Source organism: Telmatherina bonti (assembly GCF_933228915.1).
Source record: "Telmatherina bonti genome assembly, chromosome: 10".
Taxonomy (NCBI): Eukaryota; Metazoa; Chordata; class Actinopteri; order Atheriniformes; family Telmatherinidae; genus Telmatherina; species Telmatherina bonti.
In genome coordinates, this window is record NC_136628.1 from 8,455,811 (window position 1) to 8,474,928 (window position 19,118).

At 38.9% G+C, this 19,118-nt stretch overlaps 1 protein-coding gene across 1 annotated transcript in view; it reads left to right on the forward strand.

The window, feature by feature from the left end:
* Positions 1-1,505: 1,505 nt before the first annotated feature.
* rsf1b.1 (remodeling and spacing factor 1b, tandem duplicate 1) overlaps positions 1,506-19,118 on the forward strand; it is a gene marked incomplete at its 5' end in the record, with an annotated part of 36,707 nt that continues 19,094 nt past the window's right edge. Inside the window, 7 exons of the mRNA XM_079247975.1 lie at positions 1,506-1,659; positions 7,587-7,678; positions 11,023-11,115; positions 11,401-11,606; positions 13,862-13,977; positions 16,327-18,557; positions 18,630-18,911. Coding sequence (XP_079104101.1) covers positions 1,506-1,659; positions 7,587-7,678; positions 11,023-11,115; positions 11,401-11,606; positions 13,862-13,977; positions 16,327-18,557; positions 18,630-18,911 — 3,174 coding nt within the window. The remainder of the gene's footprint in view (positions 1,660-7,586; positions 7,679-11,022; positions 11,116-11,400; positions 11,607-13,861; positions 13,978-16,326; positions 18,558-18,629; positions 18,912-19,118) is intronic.

Consider the following 19,118-nt stretch of genomic DNA (forward strand, 5'->3'; position numbering starts at 1 on the left):
GGTACGGTTACAAGGTGTTTTTTAATTCGGAATTAATAATTCCAAATCAAATAATTCGGAATTAACTTAATTCCCTTACGAGTTTACATGAAAATGAAAGGTTTACATGAAACACGTCCTCACTTAGTTCCTCTTCAGAGTGGCGGGTTGGGAAGGGTTCTGATTGGACAGAGGGTTCACGTGACGTATGACGTACACCGGAAATAAACAAAGTTGTCTCCCTGCTTCTCCTCTTTTCAGTCGTAACTTGTAAAAACTACATAATAAGAACCAGTTTCGCCGCTATTTTTATTATAAATGTGAAGTAGCAGCTCAACACCAGCATACTACTTCACTTTGTGCAGCAACTGAGGAGGAGAAGAAAGATAGACCGCCGAACACGGGAGGTAAAATTACGCGCGTCATCGGGACAGGAGAAGGTAACGAGCATGCTCAGAACGACCCGAATTAACTTAGAGCATAATTAATGTTTACATGACAGAGGAATTAAATAGTTCGAAATTAAAATGCGGATAAACCAGACACTTACATCGGAATTAAGTTTAATTCCGAATAAAAATTAGCATCAGGAATTAAGTGTTTACATGGTCGTTTTTCATCAGTTTATAGTGGAATTAACTTTTATTCAGAATTAAACAGGAATTAAATCTCCCATGTAAACGCACAGACTCACACTTTTCACAGTATTGCAGTGGGGAAGGGGGGCCCCTGGAACATTCTGGGCCCGGGGGCCTGTGCACTTTTAATACAGCCCTGCTCAAAGCTCTCTGGACCTGGAGTAAAACCCATGTCTTGCGAGGATTATATGTATGTATGTGTCCAAAAGCATGTCTTTAATGAAATTAAATGAAATGAAAATTAATAGAAAAATACTTTATAAATCCCCAAAGGGAAATTCAATATTGTAGTATATAATAATAATTAACTTGAGGAGGTCTTGTTCTGGAGGCTGATGGCTGCTGGCAGGAATGATCTTCTGTCTTTCAGTCTTACATCGGACCTGAAGAAGCCTCTCACTGAACACACTTTGTTGTTTCATCACTGTGTTGTGGAGAGGGTGTGAAGAATCCTCCATCATCTTCATCAGCTTGTGCAGCATTCTTCTTTGGACAATCAGTTCCAGCGGCTCCAGAGTTACTCCAAGCACAGAAGCAGCTTTCTTGATCAATTTGTTGATTCTCTTCAAGTCTCTGGTTCTGATGCTACTATCCCAGCAGATGCTGCAAAGCTGACTGCACTCTCCACAACAGACTTATAGAAGATATGCAACATCTTGGTGCAGACGTTAAACCATCTCAGCTTCCTTAAGAAGTACAGTCTGCTCTGACTTTTCTTATAGATGTATTCAGTGTTGCGTTTCCAGTCCAGTTTGCTGTCCAGCAACAAGAAAAGTGCATTAAAGCAAAACCGACAGAATGTTTTATATTAACGTGGTTCTATTTTATTTTGTGAACACCGGAAGTGTTGCATTTAGTTCCGGCCGGCTTGACACTGGTGTGGAAAAGATGGCTGCTTCGGCGGCAACAGCGAGTCCTTCCCCCGATTTGTGTCCAAATTACGCCGTGATTTGCTCTTTCCTGGAGCGGTACGGAGTGTTGTTGGATTTACCGGAGCTCACATTCCCTCAGCTGGAGAGATATTTACAGGACACGTCTTCAGGTAGGCCAGAAAAGCACGCAGCTCCTCGCGGGGAGGCGCTGCATCAATGCTAACGTGCTAATGCTAACGTTATTGTGTGTGGTTTTTTTTAACCTTCGCATTTAGTTAAATACCATCTAACTGCGCATCAGATCTGTCGTTTGTAGTGGAAAATAAATCTGCATGTGATTTAATGGCATTTCGAGTGTGAAAACGCGGAATTATTCGATGTTTTCTGCCACTTTTCAGCTTTTGAATTGAGCTTAATTTTCCAGCCTTTATCTGCTGCAAAAACACAGAAATGAGAAATAAAACTGTCTGCGAGGCTGTAAACATCACGATGCTTCATATAACACATTCATTCTGCATTTAGATAAATTACAGGTCAACATGAGAGAAACTATCTGCAAATTGTACACTTTATTTACAGTTTAATATTTTGCCTGATGGTTAGCTCAGCTTCCACCAAGCTAGCTACAATGGCGAGTAAATCCGGTCAAAGCTTTCATAATAAAAGTTTCAGCGCCTTAAATGTTGTATTTATTATCACTGTTATTTTATGTAATAACCAATGAATTCACGTGCGTGTTATTTTAAGTGCTTTCTCACATATACCCTGCTAAGTTAGTATGTTTATAGTGTTTTTTTTAAAACATGTAAATAGCATCACTTCCGGTGGTCGCGCTTTTTTTTTTAGTCAGCTTGACGTCTTTTCTTCTTTGGCTGCTTGAGTTTGCGCATGCGCCGCCCTGAAGCGTTTCTGATTGTGTTTTAATTTTGCCTCTCATCACCATGTGCTGTCAGCGCGTGGATTTAAACTCGTGTTTTTAAAAAAAAAAAAAAAAAAAAAAGGTAATAATACAGGAGAGGTTGCAGCAAACCTAAAAAGAATCTATCAAATATCTAAAATGTTAGAGCTGTGTTTTATATATCACATAAACAATCAAGCATTACAGTGTATCTATGTGTGCAGTCACAATTAAAATCAATATTGACAAGTAGTAACAGTATGTATTGTTATACATTGTTTAAAATCAAAGTTAATAATAATAATAATGAACAAACTATTATTATTTATGGTTAATATTTCAATTAAATGACTGCTAGAAAATGTGAAAATCACATTGGCCATCAAATTAGAAGCATTCTAGTGAGTCTTTTATACTTTAACACCATAAATGCCAATAAACTGCATGGGTTTATACCAGTTTACACTGATTGACAGATTCAGTGATCCAGTGAGTTTTAATACATATTTCTTAAAGGTGGAGTATGTAAGATTTTCAATATTTAAAAAAAAACCCCAAAAAAAACCTAATAAAATAACTACAATCATAATTAGACAGTTTTTTGAACATGTAAGTTCCAGTCTGTCCATATTTGATGCGTTATTAAATTACAAGTTTAATTAATGACAAATGACAAAAAGCACTTTTTTTTTACTGGTAGGCAAACATTTAAGAAGTGTCTTTGTCATTAAATAAACTTGTAATTTAATAACACATCAAATATGGACAGACTGGAACCTACATGTTTTAAAAAAAACTATCTAATTATGATTGTAGTTATTTTTTAGTTAATTTGTTTTGAAAATATTGAAAATCTTACATACTCCACCTTTAAGGAAGAAAATGTACAAAGTTTTCTCATTTCTAAAAACGTGATGACAAGCAAAGTATATATATTTTTCACTTCTACAAAAACAACTGGAGATCAGTTTCCCCCTGATGTCTTTCTAGGTAAAATAATTATACTCTAATTAATGGAAATGTAAGCATTTTTTTTTCACAGCAACTTCTGATTCTGAGCTATATCATTATCTATCTATCTATCTATCTATCTATCTATCTATCTATCTATCTATCTATCTATCTATCTATCTATCTATCTATCTATCTATTTATTACTTGATTCATATATCTTTCAAACTAGATTGATATATTTCACGTCAGTTCAAAGTCTCTTTTCCGTCTGGACTGAAAAAGGTGCAGTCTGCAGCTTAGATGGGTGTTGAAGCATTCTGCTGATTCCAGGACCTTCATTTATGAACCGTGCATGTTCATAGTTAACATGTGAGAAGTTTTCCATGCAAACTGCGTAATTTACCGTCTACTTGGGAACGTTTTACATAAGAATCAGCTCGAACCAGTCATACAAGGCAAGTTTATTTGTACAGCAGCTTTCATGTACCAGACAATTCAAAGTGCTTTACATGAAATATTAAAAGCATTACAGGAAAAAAAGCATAAAAAACATAAACAGCAAAATCATAATAAAATCATAAATTAAAATAATTAAAAGCAGAATTAATTAAAAGTTACTGTGCAGATTTTATGCATAGGCGGAAGAGAAAAGAAATGTTTTTAACCGGGATTTAAAAGTTTCTACATTTGGTAAGAAATTAATCTTCTCTGACAGTTTGTTCCACTTGTTGGCAAACTATGAGATCTCTGCTGGTGTATCAGCAGGACGTGATTCTTTATCTCGTAGAAATAATAATCCCTTTTCATATAAATCCATGTGTGTCTTAAATGGTTTCAGATGTAGAAAAGACACCTGTGGCTCTGACAGACAGGTGAGGACTTATCAGCACTGATCTGGAGTCGTACTCTGCTGCGAGTTGTTCTGCAGAGGACTGATCTGATTGTTCAGGGCCGTATTTATTGAGACAGACATTTTATTTTTCAGTGCTGGACTTCAGTCCGTCTGTGAAACTTAAGAATAAAAACTATTTATCAAGCCTGAGAATCAAACCTACTCCTCCAGATGCTGAGGAGACCTCCAGACGTGTCTAGGTGGTTAGGAGTTGCCCTGAGAAATGATCCAATTTCACCTGATTGGTCTAAAAAGCAGCTCTGTGTTCATCCAGAGGCCCAGGTGAAAGATGATAAAATTTCCTTTTCTTGTGTTTATCTTATTTCTATTCAAGACACTTTGACAAATGACTATATATTAATAATATGGGCTTTAAAAAAAACAAAACAAAAAAACAATTAAAAAAAAACAACATTTTGGTCTGTGGTTAGCCTTGTGAGTTTTCAGTGAAAAAAAGTGTGCCTTGGCTCAAAAAAGGTTGAAAAACGCTGCTGTAGAGGACGGAGACGTGTGTGGACGTTCTGGAAGCAGAACAATGTTTTGGCTTTATTTAATAACAAGCAGCTGATCAAACGGCATCATTTGCACAGAGTGGGTTAACCTACAGTCGTGGAAAATGATTAGATCTAGGGCTGCAACTAACGATTATTTTAATAGTCAACTAATCTGCAAGTAATTTTTTCAATTAGTCACGATTATTTCTCTCGTCCACCATCTGAGCTTCCAGTTGACGCAGCTCTTTTTACAGGCTCCAGTATGTTTTATCCCACTATCTTCATCTGCATCATATGAACGTCCCCCTGATTCCCAGTCAGTCCCAACATGATGTCCTTTAGGAAGTTAGAAGAACGACTCCTGAACCAGTTGAATAGTAAATTGAAGCTTAACAACTTACTAGTAATTTATTTTGAAACTTATAGTGTCATATCTGAGCTGTACAGAATTTGCCTCAGAAGGAAAACAAAATAAATCAAATATTTTAACTCCTTAATTTTTGTAGAATTGCATTTAAATGATTATTTACATCTTGAAAAAGCCTGTTTTGTAAGATAAACAAGAAGCAGAATCCTTTAAAAAAATTCCTGAATCCAAACGGTGATCCGGATCACCACCAAAATTAAATCACTTCTTCTTTTTTTACATTTCCAACAACTCCTGAAAATTTCATGAAAATCTATCCATAACTTTCTGAGTTATCTTTGGTGATGCACCGATATCAGCATCAGTGTCGGCTCAATACGCAGCGTGTGTACTTGTACTTGGTATTAATAAAAGTGTACCTGATACCACACTAGTCAAGCCAGCGCAGATGTGTTTGATGCCATGCTTTGGACGCGTTTTATAAGAAATAAATGCTTTGAATGTTAAGATGTGACATTTGTTCCACTAAAAGCGAGATCTATGTTTCAAAACCACACATTTATAGTTGTATTTAGGTAAAATGTGCCAAATCAAAATAAAACTTGTCGAAATAGTTAGATCTGTAATGTTCTTATATTTGTATTGGTGAGGTAACTTCAGAAAGGATGGGTCATTTATTACAACCTAATAAAATCTTACACAGTTATAACAGCAATAATAACCAATAATGTTCACATAAAGAGATTTTTATCAAATATCGGTATCTGCAGATATTCAAATTCTGATATCGGATCAGAACTCCCAGAAAGTGGATCGGTGCATCCCTGGTTATTTAAAAGAAACGCCCAAAATCTGGAGGCATTTTAGTATTTTCACCATATAGTGTTGCATAAGAACACCATTACTCCGTGCAATATTTAGGATAACCATTCCTTTCTATAAAGCTGAATGTTACTGATTTGGCAACGTAGCAGGATACGTAGCGTGGGAACGTTTTTTTTGGGAGGTGGCGGCTCTCCTGTCTTGATATTGATTGCGGTTCTTGTTGAATTAACAGTGAGGATCACTGTTTTAGTGTAAGAAAAATGTCAGATTTTAACATTCAAGACATTTATTTCTTATAAAACACATCCGAAGCATGTCATCAAACACATCTGCGCTGGCTGGACTAGCGTGGTATCAGTTGTGGTATCGGTACACTTTTATTAACACCAAGTACGAGTACACACGCTTCGTACTGAGCCGATGCGTCCCTAAATATGACATCCAGAGGTGGAAGTTCTGTCCTTGTCTAGATGCAGATGTCGACACTATTAACTTTATTTCCCTTTTTCTTTAGTTTGACATGAAGAATCTCCTTGAACCCAAATCATTTCCACACATTTATTCTTAAACTTTTGATCAATTTTTTAATTTTTAACTCTGTAAATCTTTTCAGATGATTGTTTAGTGACATTTATGTCCTGCTCTTTTACTTTTATAAATGTGTTCAGGTCTATTTTTTAGGTGAATATATTTTATTCTTAAATGAGTGAACCGAACCGAGGTCTTTGGTTCGATGTCGTTCCAACAGGACCAGGAGTTCTGTGTGATTTCTAAACACACCTGATGTTTCTGAATGTAAATAACCATGAACAGGATTTTATAACATCAACGTGCTGCTGCTGGCATTTTGCATGTGTAGCTTAATTTATTTTGACCTTTTTTACCATAATAAAAGCAAAAACAAAGTGGGGTGAAAATGGAAGAAAGAAGCTGGAGATCATTTAGTTTATATTTTTATGTCATTGTGGTCTGAAAAAGGAGTAGTTTTACTGTTTTTATGCTTAATAATAGTGTTTTTATAAATGCGTCATCACACCGAAGTACATCGGTGTAAAAGTAAATAACAGAAGTGTAACCAGTAGCCGATGCTCAGACGTTCATGTTCCTCCAACATCAAAACAAAAACAAGCCGAGTGGAAGTCGACATGCTTTCCATCCTTTTTTATTCTGTTCATAATTTTTACATTGTCATTTATTCCTCCATATTTATTCCTAAAGATGGATTTTTATGATAAATTTCTTATGAAAGTTTATTTTGCTGAATGAATCAAGCTAAATAATGATAGATGTGTGGATTTCCTCGTGAGTAAGTTCTCGCTCTGGGCTGCAGGAGTCAATGCAGCGCTGGAAACCGTTTCCAATCCCACATGAAGACACCGACACGCAGATTAAACCCACTGAATTGATCCATTTTTCTAGTCTGAAAGCAGCATGTCGAGCAGACGTCTGGGCTTGGTTTAAAACTTTCCACCATGTTTTCTTCTTAGAAAGTTAAATCTATTAGAAACCGATGGAAAACCAGACCATCCCTGTGTCTCCAGGATGCACGGCAACAACAATCCTGGCGGTATAAAAGCAGCCCGTGCTGTGTTTTAGTTAGAAATCTTCACGTCTGCAGAGTTTTTGGCGCTCGAAAGGTAAATAGTTTCTTTCTGACGTCTCCTCAGTTCCAAAGCTGCTCGTGGATCTTCACATCAAGTTGCTGAGGAAGATCGGCAAGTCGGTGTCAGCAGACAGATGGGAGAAGTATCTAGTAAAGGTAAATGCTCAGAATTTCATGTTTTATTTGTCCTCGATGTAAAAGTGCAGCAGGTTACAGACGCTACAGGTGAGATTTTATGTTTCTTTAAATGGTGCACAGTTGCTTGAATGAGACATCAGCCGTGCTGCAAGTTTAAGGGTGAAGAGACTGTAAACCAGTTAATGAAGGGAAATAACCATTCAGATAAGCATGGGTCTGACAGTATAAACCAGTTGCTCCCAAACTGGGGATTGCCAGAGTTATCACAAGGATAAATAAAACTTGGGAGTTTTTAAACTGGATGAATTTTTAAAGATACTCGTAGGAAATAATAATAAATCAATGAGAGAGACTGAAAGTAATTAAAAAAAAAAGAGAACAAACTATGATGGAGCATATCTGCCCCTGCTTGACCAGTAATAGTTACCACTACTTTTAGGTACTTTTCATCCTGAACAGAGCTGCAGCTAACAACTATTTTAAGTCACCGATTATTAATACGACTAGTCGACTAATTGGATAATTTTTTTGTTTTTTTTTAAATTAGCATGAGATTGCTTTAATTATGTTGCAAATGATAATAAACAGAAGAAAGATTTGTATTTATACACAAAACTGTTTCTTTTAATCAACTTTGCTGCTGAAAGGCGAGTTTACAAAAAGTAAACCAAAATGTCCCTTATTATAAACCCTTCTGTAGAGACATAAATCCATCAATAAATAAATATCTGGACATTTCCTAAAGACAGGGATTTTTTAAAATATAAAATAATTAATAAAATCCAGTAAACTTTTTTTTTTTAAAACTCTAAACCAAGAGCAGACCTGTTAGCAGCAGTAAAATAAAACAAGAGGACACTGCTATGTACCCTACCGCCCAGCAGAGGCGCTGTTGTGCAATGGAATTCATTGTTTACTAGTTTTATTGTCGATTTTAGTCGACGGCGTCGATGAATCGTTGGAACCCTGATCCTGAACACAAAGAAAAGCCTGCAGGTTACAATAAACTGTTTTACTAAAGCAGCATCGTCTCATAGAAAACTCACCTGAAGAAGTCTGCAGAGATTTCTGGTTTAAAATGTTTCACTCTGAAGCAGAAGAATGGAGAATAATACTGACATGGTTTTAATTATACCTACCTACAATACAACCACTAAAACTAAAGATGCATTTCTCACTATGTTTCTCTGGTTCATGTGACGGGGGGGGGGGGGGGGGGGGGGGGGGGGGGGGGTTGTTCGACATGATTGTCGGGGCCTGCAGAAAAAGTTTAGAAACCACTGCTATAAACTGACACGGTGGGAAATATAAGCACAAAAGATTTCCAACACTTTACAAGTTCTGCAGACAGACCTGACAGCTTGTGTTTACTGATTTTTTATTTTTACTATAGGATGCTACATCATGTTTCCATCCTGTATTTGTTCAGTCAACAGGATGCATGTTGGTATGTTAGTGTCAGCAGGTCTGTTCATCCACGTTCATTTAAAAATAGCAATAAATAAATAAATACATTTAAAAAAGTTATATATAAATTTAGGGCTGGGCGATGTCGCGATATATATTGTTTGGATGATACCAAATGTCTATCGTTTCATATGAGACTCTATAGTTTACGCCACGATAAGGTGCTTTACTGCAGTATTTTACGTCAAGATGTGCTTTACGGCATTCACACTGCAATATATAAACAAACATGTAGGAAGACGGTAGCAGACGTGTTTCAGAGCAGGATAATTCACTAAAAGATGACCAGCCAACCTAAACTGATGAGATTGTTCATAAAAGAAGGAAATTTCTGTCACATGGATGCGGTTTGGATATAAAAAGACTGACGTGGAACCGACAACAGACTAGCTCACAGTCCCAACAACGGACTCCGACACAACTAACTCATTTCATCACCTGCCAAGAATCAGGATAAAGAATACAGAATAAAGAATAGAGTCAACGAGCAAAAGCTGCAAAAGCAGCGTCAAGTGGAGGCGAAAGCTCATAATAAACTCCAGACGCAAACGCTGCAACTGTGAAACGTCATACGTAGGGCTGCAACGGTAACTCCAGTAACTCGAGTACAAAAATCGATCGAGGCAAATTATTTGCCTCGAGGCGTCGTTTAATTAACATCACGTGGTGATATATTTTAATTTATGCATCATGGCGGCATTCTCAGGCCACTGTGCTGTTCGGAGGGACGACATCACTGTTTCAGTAAACATATAAAACATCTAAACATGTATAAAATATATAAAAACAGAACCTGTCGCCTACATTATGTCTGTACAGTCTGACTGTTTCACCCGGACTGATGACGGACGTTTCCAACAGCAGCAGTGAGCGGTTTGCTTTCTGTCTGAAGATCCTCGTTGCTTTGGTCTCTAATGGCAGAGAATGAAGAAGAAGGGAGGAAAAGACCGAAAAAGTCGCAAGTGTGGGACCATTTCACACTGAAAAGGACAGAAAACGTAATGCAGTGTGTGTGCTGTATAGAAGGTGTCAATATTGCTGCACATGAAATGAAAACACCCCCAAAGATTCAGCTTTCCGATTTATATCAACAGCAGCAGCGGCTGTTATAATGTACGGTGTTATAACCTGTGATATCAGTCAGCAGTGACGAGGCATGGCGAGTTGTCGGTCACGTTAACCGTCTTGTAATCCGTCCCTCATCTGTCTCTCCTGCACACACGCAGAGTCAAAGTGCATGTTTTAGGCAGCATGTGACGGCAGGCGTAGCCTCTGTTCCTGCAGCAAACTTTTATTCCGTATTAAACAGACACACTTTTAACAGGTGTGTCGTCCACCAAGACATCGGCTAGTTCTTAGATACTTTGGACATGTTTACAGGTCAGTCCTTCTTTCTATGTGAATTCTTCTTTTTAATCTTTTAAAAGGCAGAAATTTGCGATCGATCGAGAATTTTATCCCAACACATCGAGCGCAAACACGTCGGCTGCACCAAAGTATCACATTTTAAAACATTTTCCTCATGCATTAGGTAGTAGCAACACATGCAACAGCTTCACAAATATACATTTCTTTACTTTAGTTGAGTTTCTAGTATTTGTTTTACAAATTAAAATAAAAAATATACCCGATGACAAAAGTACTCGATAGTTGCAGCTCTAGTCATACGGCCATAGTTCCCACAGATGGAAGGAGATCACTGCTGCCGTTGCCAAACACATCTGACACATAACTGATGACTGGCACAACATTACACAAACTATTTTATATCGTTTTATATCGTTATGGGGATATAAAATGAGCGGTATCGGGATATGACACTTTGGTCATTTCTCCCAGTCCTACTATTAATATAAATGATAGTTTTACACTCATTTTATTTGTTTCCGTTGCAGGTTTGCCAGGAGTTCAACACAACCTGGGCATGGGAACTGGAAGAAAAGGGATACAAGGAGATGTCGATGGAGTGCAAGACGGGGATACTCAAAGTGAGCTCGCTGTTCTTCTTACCGCCTGGAGAAAAGCCGTTTTCTGTCTTCTCTCAGCTCTGATGGTGGTCTTTCTACTCAGGCGTCAAACAGGAGAGTTTAGTCATAAGAACATAGCCTTGGTGTCGCTTAAAGGCTTTTTTCCCCTCCATTACAAAGCAATTTATCCAGTTTAGAAAGATAAAAACTGCGTTTCAGAGCCAGCGTGAAGCTGTGTGAATTTAGCTGCACTGTTTTGCGTAACCAGGCGCTTTAAGAACCAGTTTGTGTTCGTTCTTTCTCCAGTATTTGTGCGAGTGCCAGTTTGACGAAAACGTGAAGTTTAAAACTGCCATCAATGATGAAGACCCGGATAAAATGCGCCTGCAGCCGATTGGTCGGGACAAAGATGGACAGATGTACTGGTTTCAGCTGGACCAAGACAACAATGTACGCGTTTACGTGGAGGAGCAGGATGACTCGGACGGGTCATCGTGGAAGTGCATCGTCAGGTAAGCAGACAGGTGTTTCAGACGTTGGCGCTCTCGGTGAAAGCAGGTATATTATAGAACGTTAATGTGAGTGTTAAAGCCAAGCGGCAACTTCTGGCGGTTAAAAGTGAAGACGTTGCGAAGTGCATAAAACTGCAGTTCCACCTTTGTCCAATAGGGGAGCAAATCCCCATAGACTCCCATGTTAAAAAGAGCAACTTCACAGCCGAAATAAACATGTTTACAGCAGAAATAAACATGTTTACAGCAGAAATAAACATGTTTACAGCCTGGTTCAAAAATCCATTTTAGGTTTAATAGGTCAGGTTTACCTTCATGACAACTCTGTGTGTGTGTGTGTGTGTGGGGGGGGGGGGGGGGGGGGGATCTTTTTCTAACTAATCTGTTTAGAATTTAGGGTCAAAATGAATTTAAGAGCTAAAAACTGCACTGACAGTGCTGGATTGTGTAATTGGGAAGTTTGGGACGAGTCCCAATGGGCCACATAACTCTCGGGTCGGTGTGCATGAATAACTGAAGGTTGTAAGTAAGAACGTGTCTTTGCTTTGATCTAAGTACTTACATCAGAAGAGTAACTAGCTTGTAGTTTAGTTTATAAAGGATCCCCATTAGCTGTAGCAAGCTACAGCTATTCTTCCTGGGGTCCGGCACAATTATAACATCAAAAACTTATAAAAAAGTTACACAGTACATCAATATTTCAGTTCAATCCTGGAATACAAGCTATTTACATCTTCAAAATCATATTTTTACATAAGTAAATGCATCCATGTCATGTCCATTCATGTTACATCCTATCATGTAAACTATTCATTCACAAAAATACACTTACTAATAATTGGATATCAACGTATATATTTGATTATCTGTAATACAAATCTTCTCGTACACCTTTAACCTCCTGACTACCAGGAAAAAACATGAGTAACTACAAATGTCCACGACGAGGACACTGCTTAAACTTTTAAATATTGTGGTAAAATATAGTTATATTTATCTAAGAAACTATTTAAAGGTGGAGTATGTAAGATTTTCAATAATTTAAAAAGAAAATTAACTAATAAAATGACTACAATCATAATTAGAAAGTTTTTTGAGCATGTAAGTTCCAGTCTGTCCATATTTGATGCGTTATTAAATTACAAGTTTAATTAATGACAAATGACAAAAAGCACTTTTTTTTACTGGTAGGCAAACATTTAAGAAGGGTCTTTGTCATTAATTAAACTTGTAATTTAATAACACATCAAATATGGACAGACTGGAACCTACATGTTTAAAAATCTAATTATGATTGTAGTTATTTTTTTAGTTAATTTGTTTTGAAAATATTGAAAATCTTACATACTCTACCTTTTAATGTGTTTATAAGATATTCAATGAAAATATAACTACAAAATTTCAAGTAAAAATCAGCACAAAGAAAAGTATTCTGCACTTCAGCTCTTCCCATAAAACATGCTTGTTGCAATGGAGGCCATTTTTCTTGGAGAGAGAAAGAAGGTTCACAAAGCCCCAACCCCCCCCACAAATGAGGTACCATTTAAAAGCACTAAATGTCCTCTTTAAAAACCAAAAGGTGTGAGTTCAGTAGCATTCAGTGAGATGAAAATATTTAGGTTTACAAAGGTCCTCCACAGAGGACAAATTGAACTACTGGTAGTCAGGAGGATATCTACATGATCAGTTGGTTTACTGTATTACACATTCATTTGTATTTTACTTTTATCACCAAACCCTTATAATTATGATTTCTATAGCTACCTGTACATTTGAAAAATAGTCTTTTAATAATATTTTAAAGTTTTTTTAGCTCAGTGGTTAATGTGATTATAGCACACTTCTAATGTACTTGTTTGGAAAAACCTTCTGCAATGCGACCTTTCAGTCGGTTTCTTCCTGCCTTATGGTGGAGCGAGCCGGATGCTCTGCAGCCGGACTCTTCTATGTTTGTGCTGTTTGTTTTGTTTGATGTTGTTCATGTTGGATGTCATTGTCTCTCACACATTTGTATGTTTTTAATCAGAAATAAAGTAGATGAGGCGTGTGTAATATCAGGCAGCATGGAGGAAATGCGTTCATACCGTTACAAACTCCTGCAGGGACTGGAGATTTATTTTATTCATGTCAATTTGATGGGAATACATGCAGTGATCTTGTGCTCTTCATCGTTTCTTCCCTGTTCACATCTATTAAAGCACCTTTAAAAAAAAAAAAAAAAAAAAAAAAAATCAACTATTTTTCTCTCCTTTTAGAGACAGAAACGACTTGGCCGAAGTTGTTGCTCTGCTGAAGACACAAATTGACCCCGAGCTCCTGAAAAAGGACGAGGAAAGAAAAGCTGCCGATGAGGCGAACAAAGAAAAAGAAGGTAAAATTTCTGCTGAAGTTTTGTTCTGTTAAAACATTTTTATTTTATCTGGTTTGATACAGACTCACAGTTAAACAGAGCAGCTGTTGTCATTTAGGAGGTTTTTTGCTTGAACTTTTCTTCACAATACCTTCTTTTTCCTCCTGTCTGAAGTGACAAACCCAGAATAAATCAAGTTTATCTCCACAACTACACGGGCTGTATGTTTAGGCTTGGTCTGTACAGAAAGCTGAGACATGTGAGGCTTCTACAGAGGTGTCAGGATCAACACAAGTGTCACTCTGTCGGAGTTATCAACTCTTAAAAAACACATTGATTACATTGGAAACCAGAAGATAGCAAATCATTTCATCCAGGAATGAGTGAAGTAGGATGTGATGAACAGTAGAAGGTAAAAAGTGAAGCTGAGCAGTTTTCCAGGTGTTTAATAAAGGTGTAATACAGGTAAATATTTCAGGAAACCATTGACTGATGATGATGATGATGATGATGATGATGATGGTGGTGGTGGTGGTGGAGGACACCTCTATCAATCGTCATTCAGAAGAATTCAGGGATAGACCCACTTTCAACACCATGAGGGTGAAGAAAGACATGAAGCCTGAGACGGTTTACGATAGAAAGAGTCAGTACTTCACTATGAAACCCCCTCCGTCTCCATGGAAACCAGCAGGACCTTTATCTCCATGGAAACCAGCAGGGCCTTCATGATTCATTTCAATGAAAGCCAGAGTCACAGGAGACACATTAGCAGTGTTTTTAGAGCTGGAATAAAACAAAACAGACATGATGTGTGATTGTGGCTGTTAGCTGCCGGAGTTTCTGTCCCACGGTGACGAGACAGACGTCTCTGTAATCACCTGAGTCTCTGCTTTCATACAAAGCCTTGTTTGTACGGAGAAATGATCACAAGGTCTGAAGTGGATGTTCTCTTTTTGCATTCTTATATAATTACTTGGGGTTTGACCTGTGTTTGGTTTGGATGCCAGTGGTTGGGAGAGTTTTCCAGTTGTCATGTTAGCGTTGCTCCTTCCTGGTTTCTGCAAACATCTTCTGCACTGCATGGATCTCATGCTGCCTCCTGTTCAGGGAAATCCAGTCAGGAAGAGGTTAAAGCTTGTATTATGTTGAAAAAAAATCACATTGGCTATGTTTTGGGTCATTTTGACCCACAATGTGCAAATCTACTCACATTAAAAAATCTGGTTCAACCAATAACAACTTTTTTTTTCAGATGATGTAAACATTTAGAAATGAGACATTCAATCAAATCGTTTAACTCTTACACCACATTTAGGAATTGTTTTTGTTTTTCCCTCTTCACAAACACTTTTAACTTGCCCTATTTTCTCTGATTTTCTCAGTTTGAACATTTTCAATGTCCTCCAGATGATGGACAGACAGTAACTGTGTGTTTTCTGCAGATTTAATTCTTGAAAGTTCTGGCTTATTTTATTTTTTTTACTGTTAGAAACATAAAGCTTTCTCTTTAGAAGTTCATCTCCAAGTCAGAAGGATGTAAAGAAGTTGTTACATGTGATGTTGCGCACCTCCACGTGGCTTTCCAGTGTACACTTACATATTTTATGCATAGCTAGATGTTGAATCACAGGCTATCGATATTTTTAAGCCATACCTGGCAGGATTGTTGGGCATGTACTCTCAGAAAGGACAGCGCCGCCTGAATGAAATAAGGCACTCATCGACAGTAACATGCAAACCAAGATTGTAAAAAACAAAGGTAGAATTTCAACCCATTTATCCCGAACATCTGATCGCAGCTAGCTTCTCTCTTTCATGTCACTCGAGATTTTATGTCAAATGTCTCCAGAGACATTGTTGCTGGAAAGATCTTCATTTCCACAGACTTACAGTACAGGAGCGAGAAAGTTTATCCCCAAGACACACCGGAGTGTCTGTGTATTAATGTCTATTCTAAAGCATTAAAAACATCAAAATTAAGTACATTAAAGAGACATTTTTTTTACTCTAATCAGCAACTTACCCACACTAAATTGTCTGGATCAAAATGATCTTTGTATTCAAACACTGCACAGATGTTCAACTACACATAAAAGTTTTCAAATTTCACTAAAAGTTCATGAATCTAGGAGAAGAAAAGTCACAAATTTAATGAAGAAAAAGAAAAATTAACCAGTAGTTTGTTCATCACAAAAACTAAAATGGGTCAAATTGCCCCTTAACATAATATAAAGGTTAAATAACTGAAATCTGGTGTTATTGACATCTTGATTTTTCTTTTTAATCAAGTTTAAAGAACAAGAACAAAAAAAAAAAAAAACTTTAATCCTTCTTCTATTGTATGATTTGTTCATGTTTGTGTTACAGGTGAAGCTAAAAAGACTGAAGATTCGTCAGATGAGGACAGCAAAGACTCCGACAAGGCTGCTTGTCCTGTTTCACCAAAGTTAGAAAACAGTGAAGAAGCAACACAAAAAGATCAAGTCAAATCAGGAATCTCTGAAGCCAAATCGTCCCTGAACGGCGTTGTTGAAGGTAAAACCGAGGCGGATCTCCACTCAGAAAACACCAGCCCCAAAGCCGCAGACATCAAAGAAGAGCCGATGGAGGTGAAAACATCCTCTGAGACGTCGCGTGTTTCCGTAAAGGTAGAAAAAGGAGAGGAGGTGAAGAAGAACACTTCAGAGGAAATCCAGCAGCAAAAAAATGACCAGCAGGCCAAAATCCCTCTGAAAAAACGAGGGATGAAGTTTAGTGAAGACTTCGAAAAAAACGGGGCTATTACGGCGCAAAATCCACCTGCTTCCAACCTGAAGGATGCCGGTAAAGCCGATGGGACTCCTGAGGAGACACAGAAAGCTCAGAGACTAAACGATCAGGTTAACGGTGAGCTTCGGCCTCCAGAAGAAGCCGATGCAGAGCAGACGGATAAAACAGCTCCAAGCAAATCTGTGGACAGCCGGGAAAATGTTCCAGTTGTCAACGAGGAAGGCTCGAAGGGAGTCCAGAAAGATGCTGCATCACGTCAAGAAGACTCGGTGAAGACTACGAGAGATGTGCAGGAAGAAAAGGAAGCCCACGAGTCTCCTCCGCCGCCTCGAGAACCTTCGAGTAAACATGGAAACATCACCGATGAGAAGTCCTTAAATCATGAGGAGCATGAGAAAATGGAAGAATCCAAAACAGAGGATGAAGAAGAGTCTCGCACGGTGAACACGACGACCGTCATAAAGGGAAGTTTAAATCATGAAGAAAACCCTAAAGAAACCGAGTCAAAAGATTCAGAATGTGCGGACTTGGAGACATCCGAGTCAGCCCAGAATAAAGCTTCAGAGTTGTCAGGAAGTCTAAAAGATGAGCGAAAAGGAGCGAAAGCTGCTAAAGAAGAAGAGACTTCAGACGCAGACATAAAGAAATCAGATCACTCCGCTCCAAAAGAGAAACCAGATGATGATAAAGTATCGGACAAAGATCCTGTTGACACGCAAGATGCTGTGTTACCATGTGTCATTAAAGGAGAAGACGAACCATCAATCAGCAGCAGAACGGAAGAAAAGACTTTGGATCATCCTGATGTTAAAGTAGACGAATCAGAATCACAAAAACCCACAGAGAAGAGCGAGAACATGAAGGAAAGCGCAGACAAAAACGTAGAGAAACCGGTCAACTGTGAAGACGGGACGGTAAATGATGCCGCCAAGAAGAAAAGTCCGTCTGTGTGCAGACCGGTGACTGAAGAGGAGTCAGGCGGTGAAAACAATCTGACTAAACCACAAGAAGAGGACAAAGCTGACATGAACTCTGAACACAAGAGAGCAGAGGAAGCAGGAGCTGAGAGAGATGAACCACCTGGTCCGGTCGAGAAGACAAACGTCCCCGAAGAATCTGATCCAAAACCTGAAAGGACAGAGGAGGAGGGGGAGAAGGTATCGGATGAGGAGTCTAAAACAACTTCAACAGAGCAGCTGTCAATGGGAAGCACAGCCGACGTTGCAGAGAAAAGACAACAAAATCTCTCAAATGACAAAAGAAAGGCAGAGAATTCCACCACAGATACACCGTCAGAAAGCAACGAAGCAAAGGAGGAGAAAGCGGTGCAGGCACGGAGCAAAGCATCTGCTAACGCGGAAGAATCTGATGCCGATTCCTCAAAAGAAACGGAAAAACAAGCGATTTCGGGACCAGTCGCCGATCAGCCTGAGGAGGTGGACGGCAAAGACAAAAGTGAAGAGCAGGGCTCGACAAAAACGCAGGTGGCAAACGGCGACGAAGCTCCGGCAAAGGAGAGCCCTTGTCGGAAAAACAAGCCTCTGGTACATTGGAGGAAAGCTGAGCTGCAGAGAGAGGAGCGACAAGGAGACTCAGAGTCCGACACAAACACCGGGAGATCTCTGCGGAGGTCGCCGAGGATCTCCAGACCGACGCCGAAGGCCGTGGAGATCCAGGACAAGAAGACGGAGAAGTTTCAGGCTCCTACGCCTCAGAAAGGGGAAGACAACAAGGAGGAGGAGGAGGATGAGGAAGAGGTGGACACGAAGGCAGTTCAAAGGAAACCCAAAGAGAAGAAGGCATATCAGGAGGGGCAGCCCAAACCAAAGGTAACCGTAAAATCTCTCTTTGTTTCATTAAAACAAGTCGCAACGAGACATTTCAGCAAAGTGTCTTTTTAGGCGAGAAAGAGACGGAGGGTTCGATGGTCCAACACACGAACGCGCCGGAAAAAGAAAAACTCAGAGGACGAAGATGACAACAGCGACGAGGAGTCCACCGAGGACGAGGAGAGCGAGGAAGAGGATGATAGTGATGAAGACTACAAGGTTGAGAGGAGCAGGAAGAGGCGGAACCGGAACCGAGAGAGACGGAGTTCAGACTCCTCAACGTCCTCTGACGACGATCTACCGCCAAACGATGACCCCTGCAAACATTGTGGTCTTCCAAATCACCCTGAGCTGGTGGGCAACACACACACACACACACACACACACACACCTAATGGTCCTGTTACCGAAAAACACACACACCTACTAACCATAGACTGTATCTAAAAAGACGGGCGGAGCCTCTGGCGATGAAAAGTAAAGCCTATGCGGAAGTGCATAAAACTGCAGTTCCCCCTTCATCCACTAGGGGCTGCAAAACAGAGCAAATCCCCATAGAGT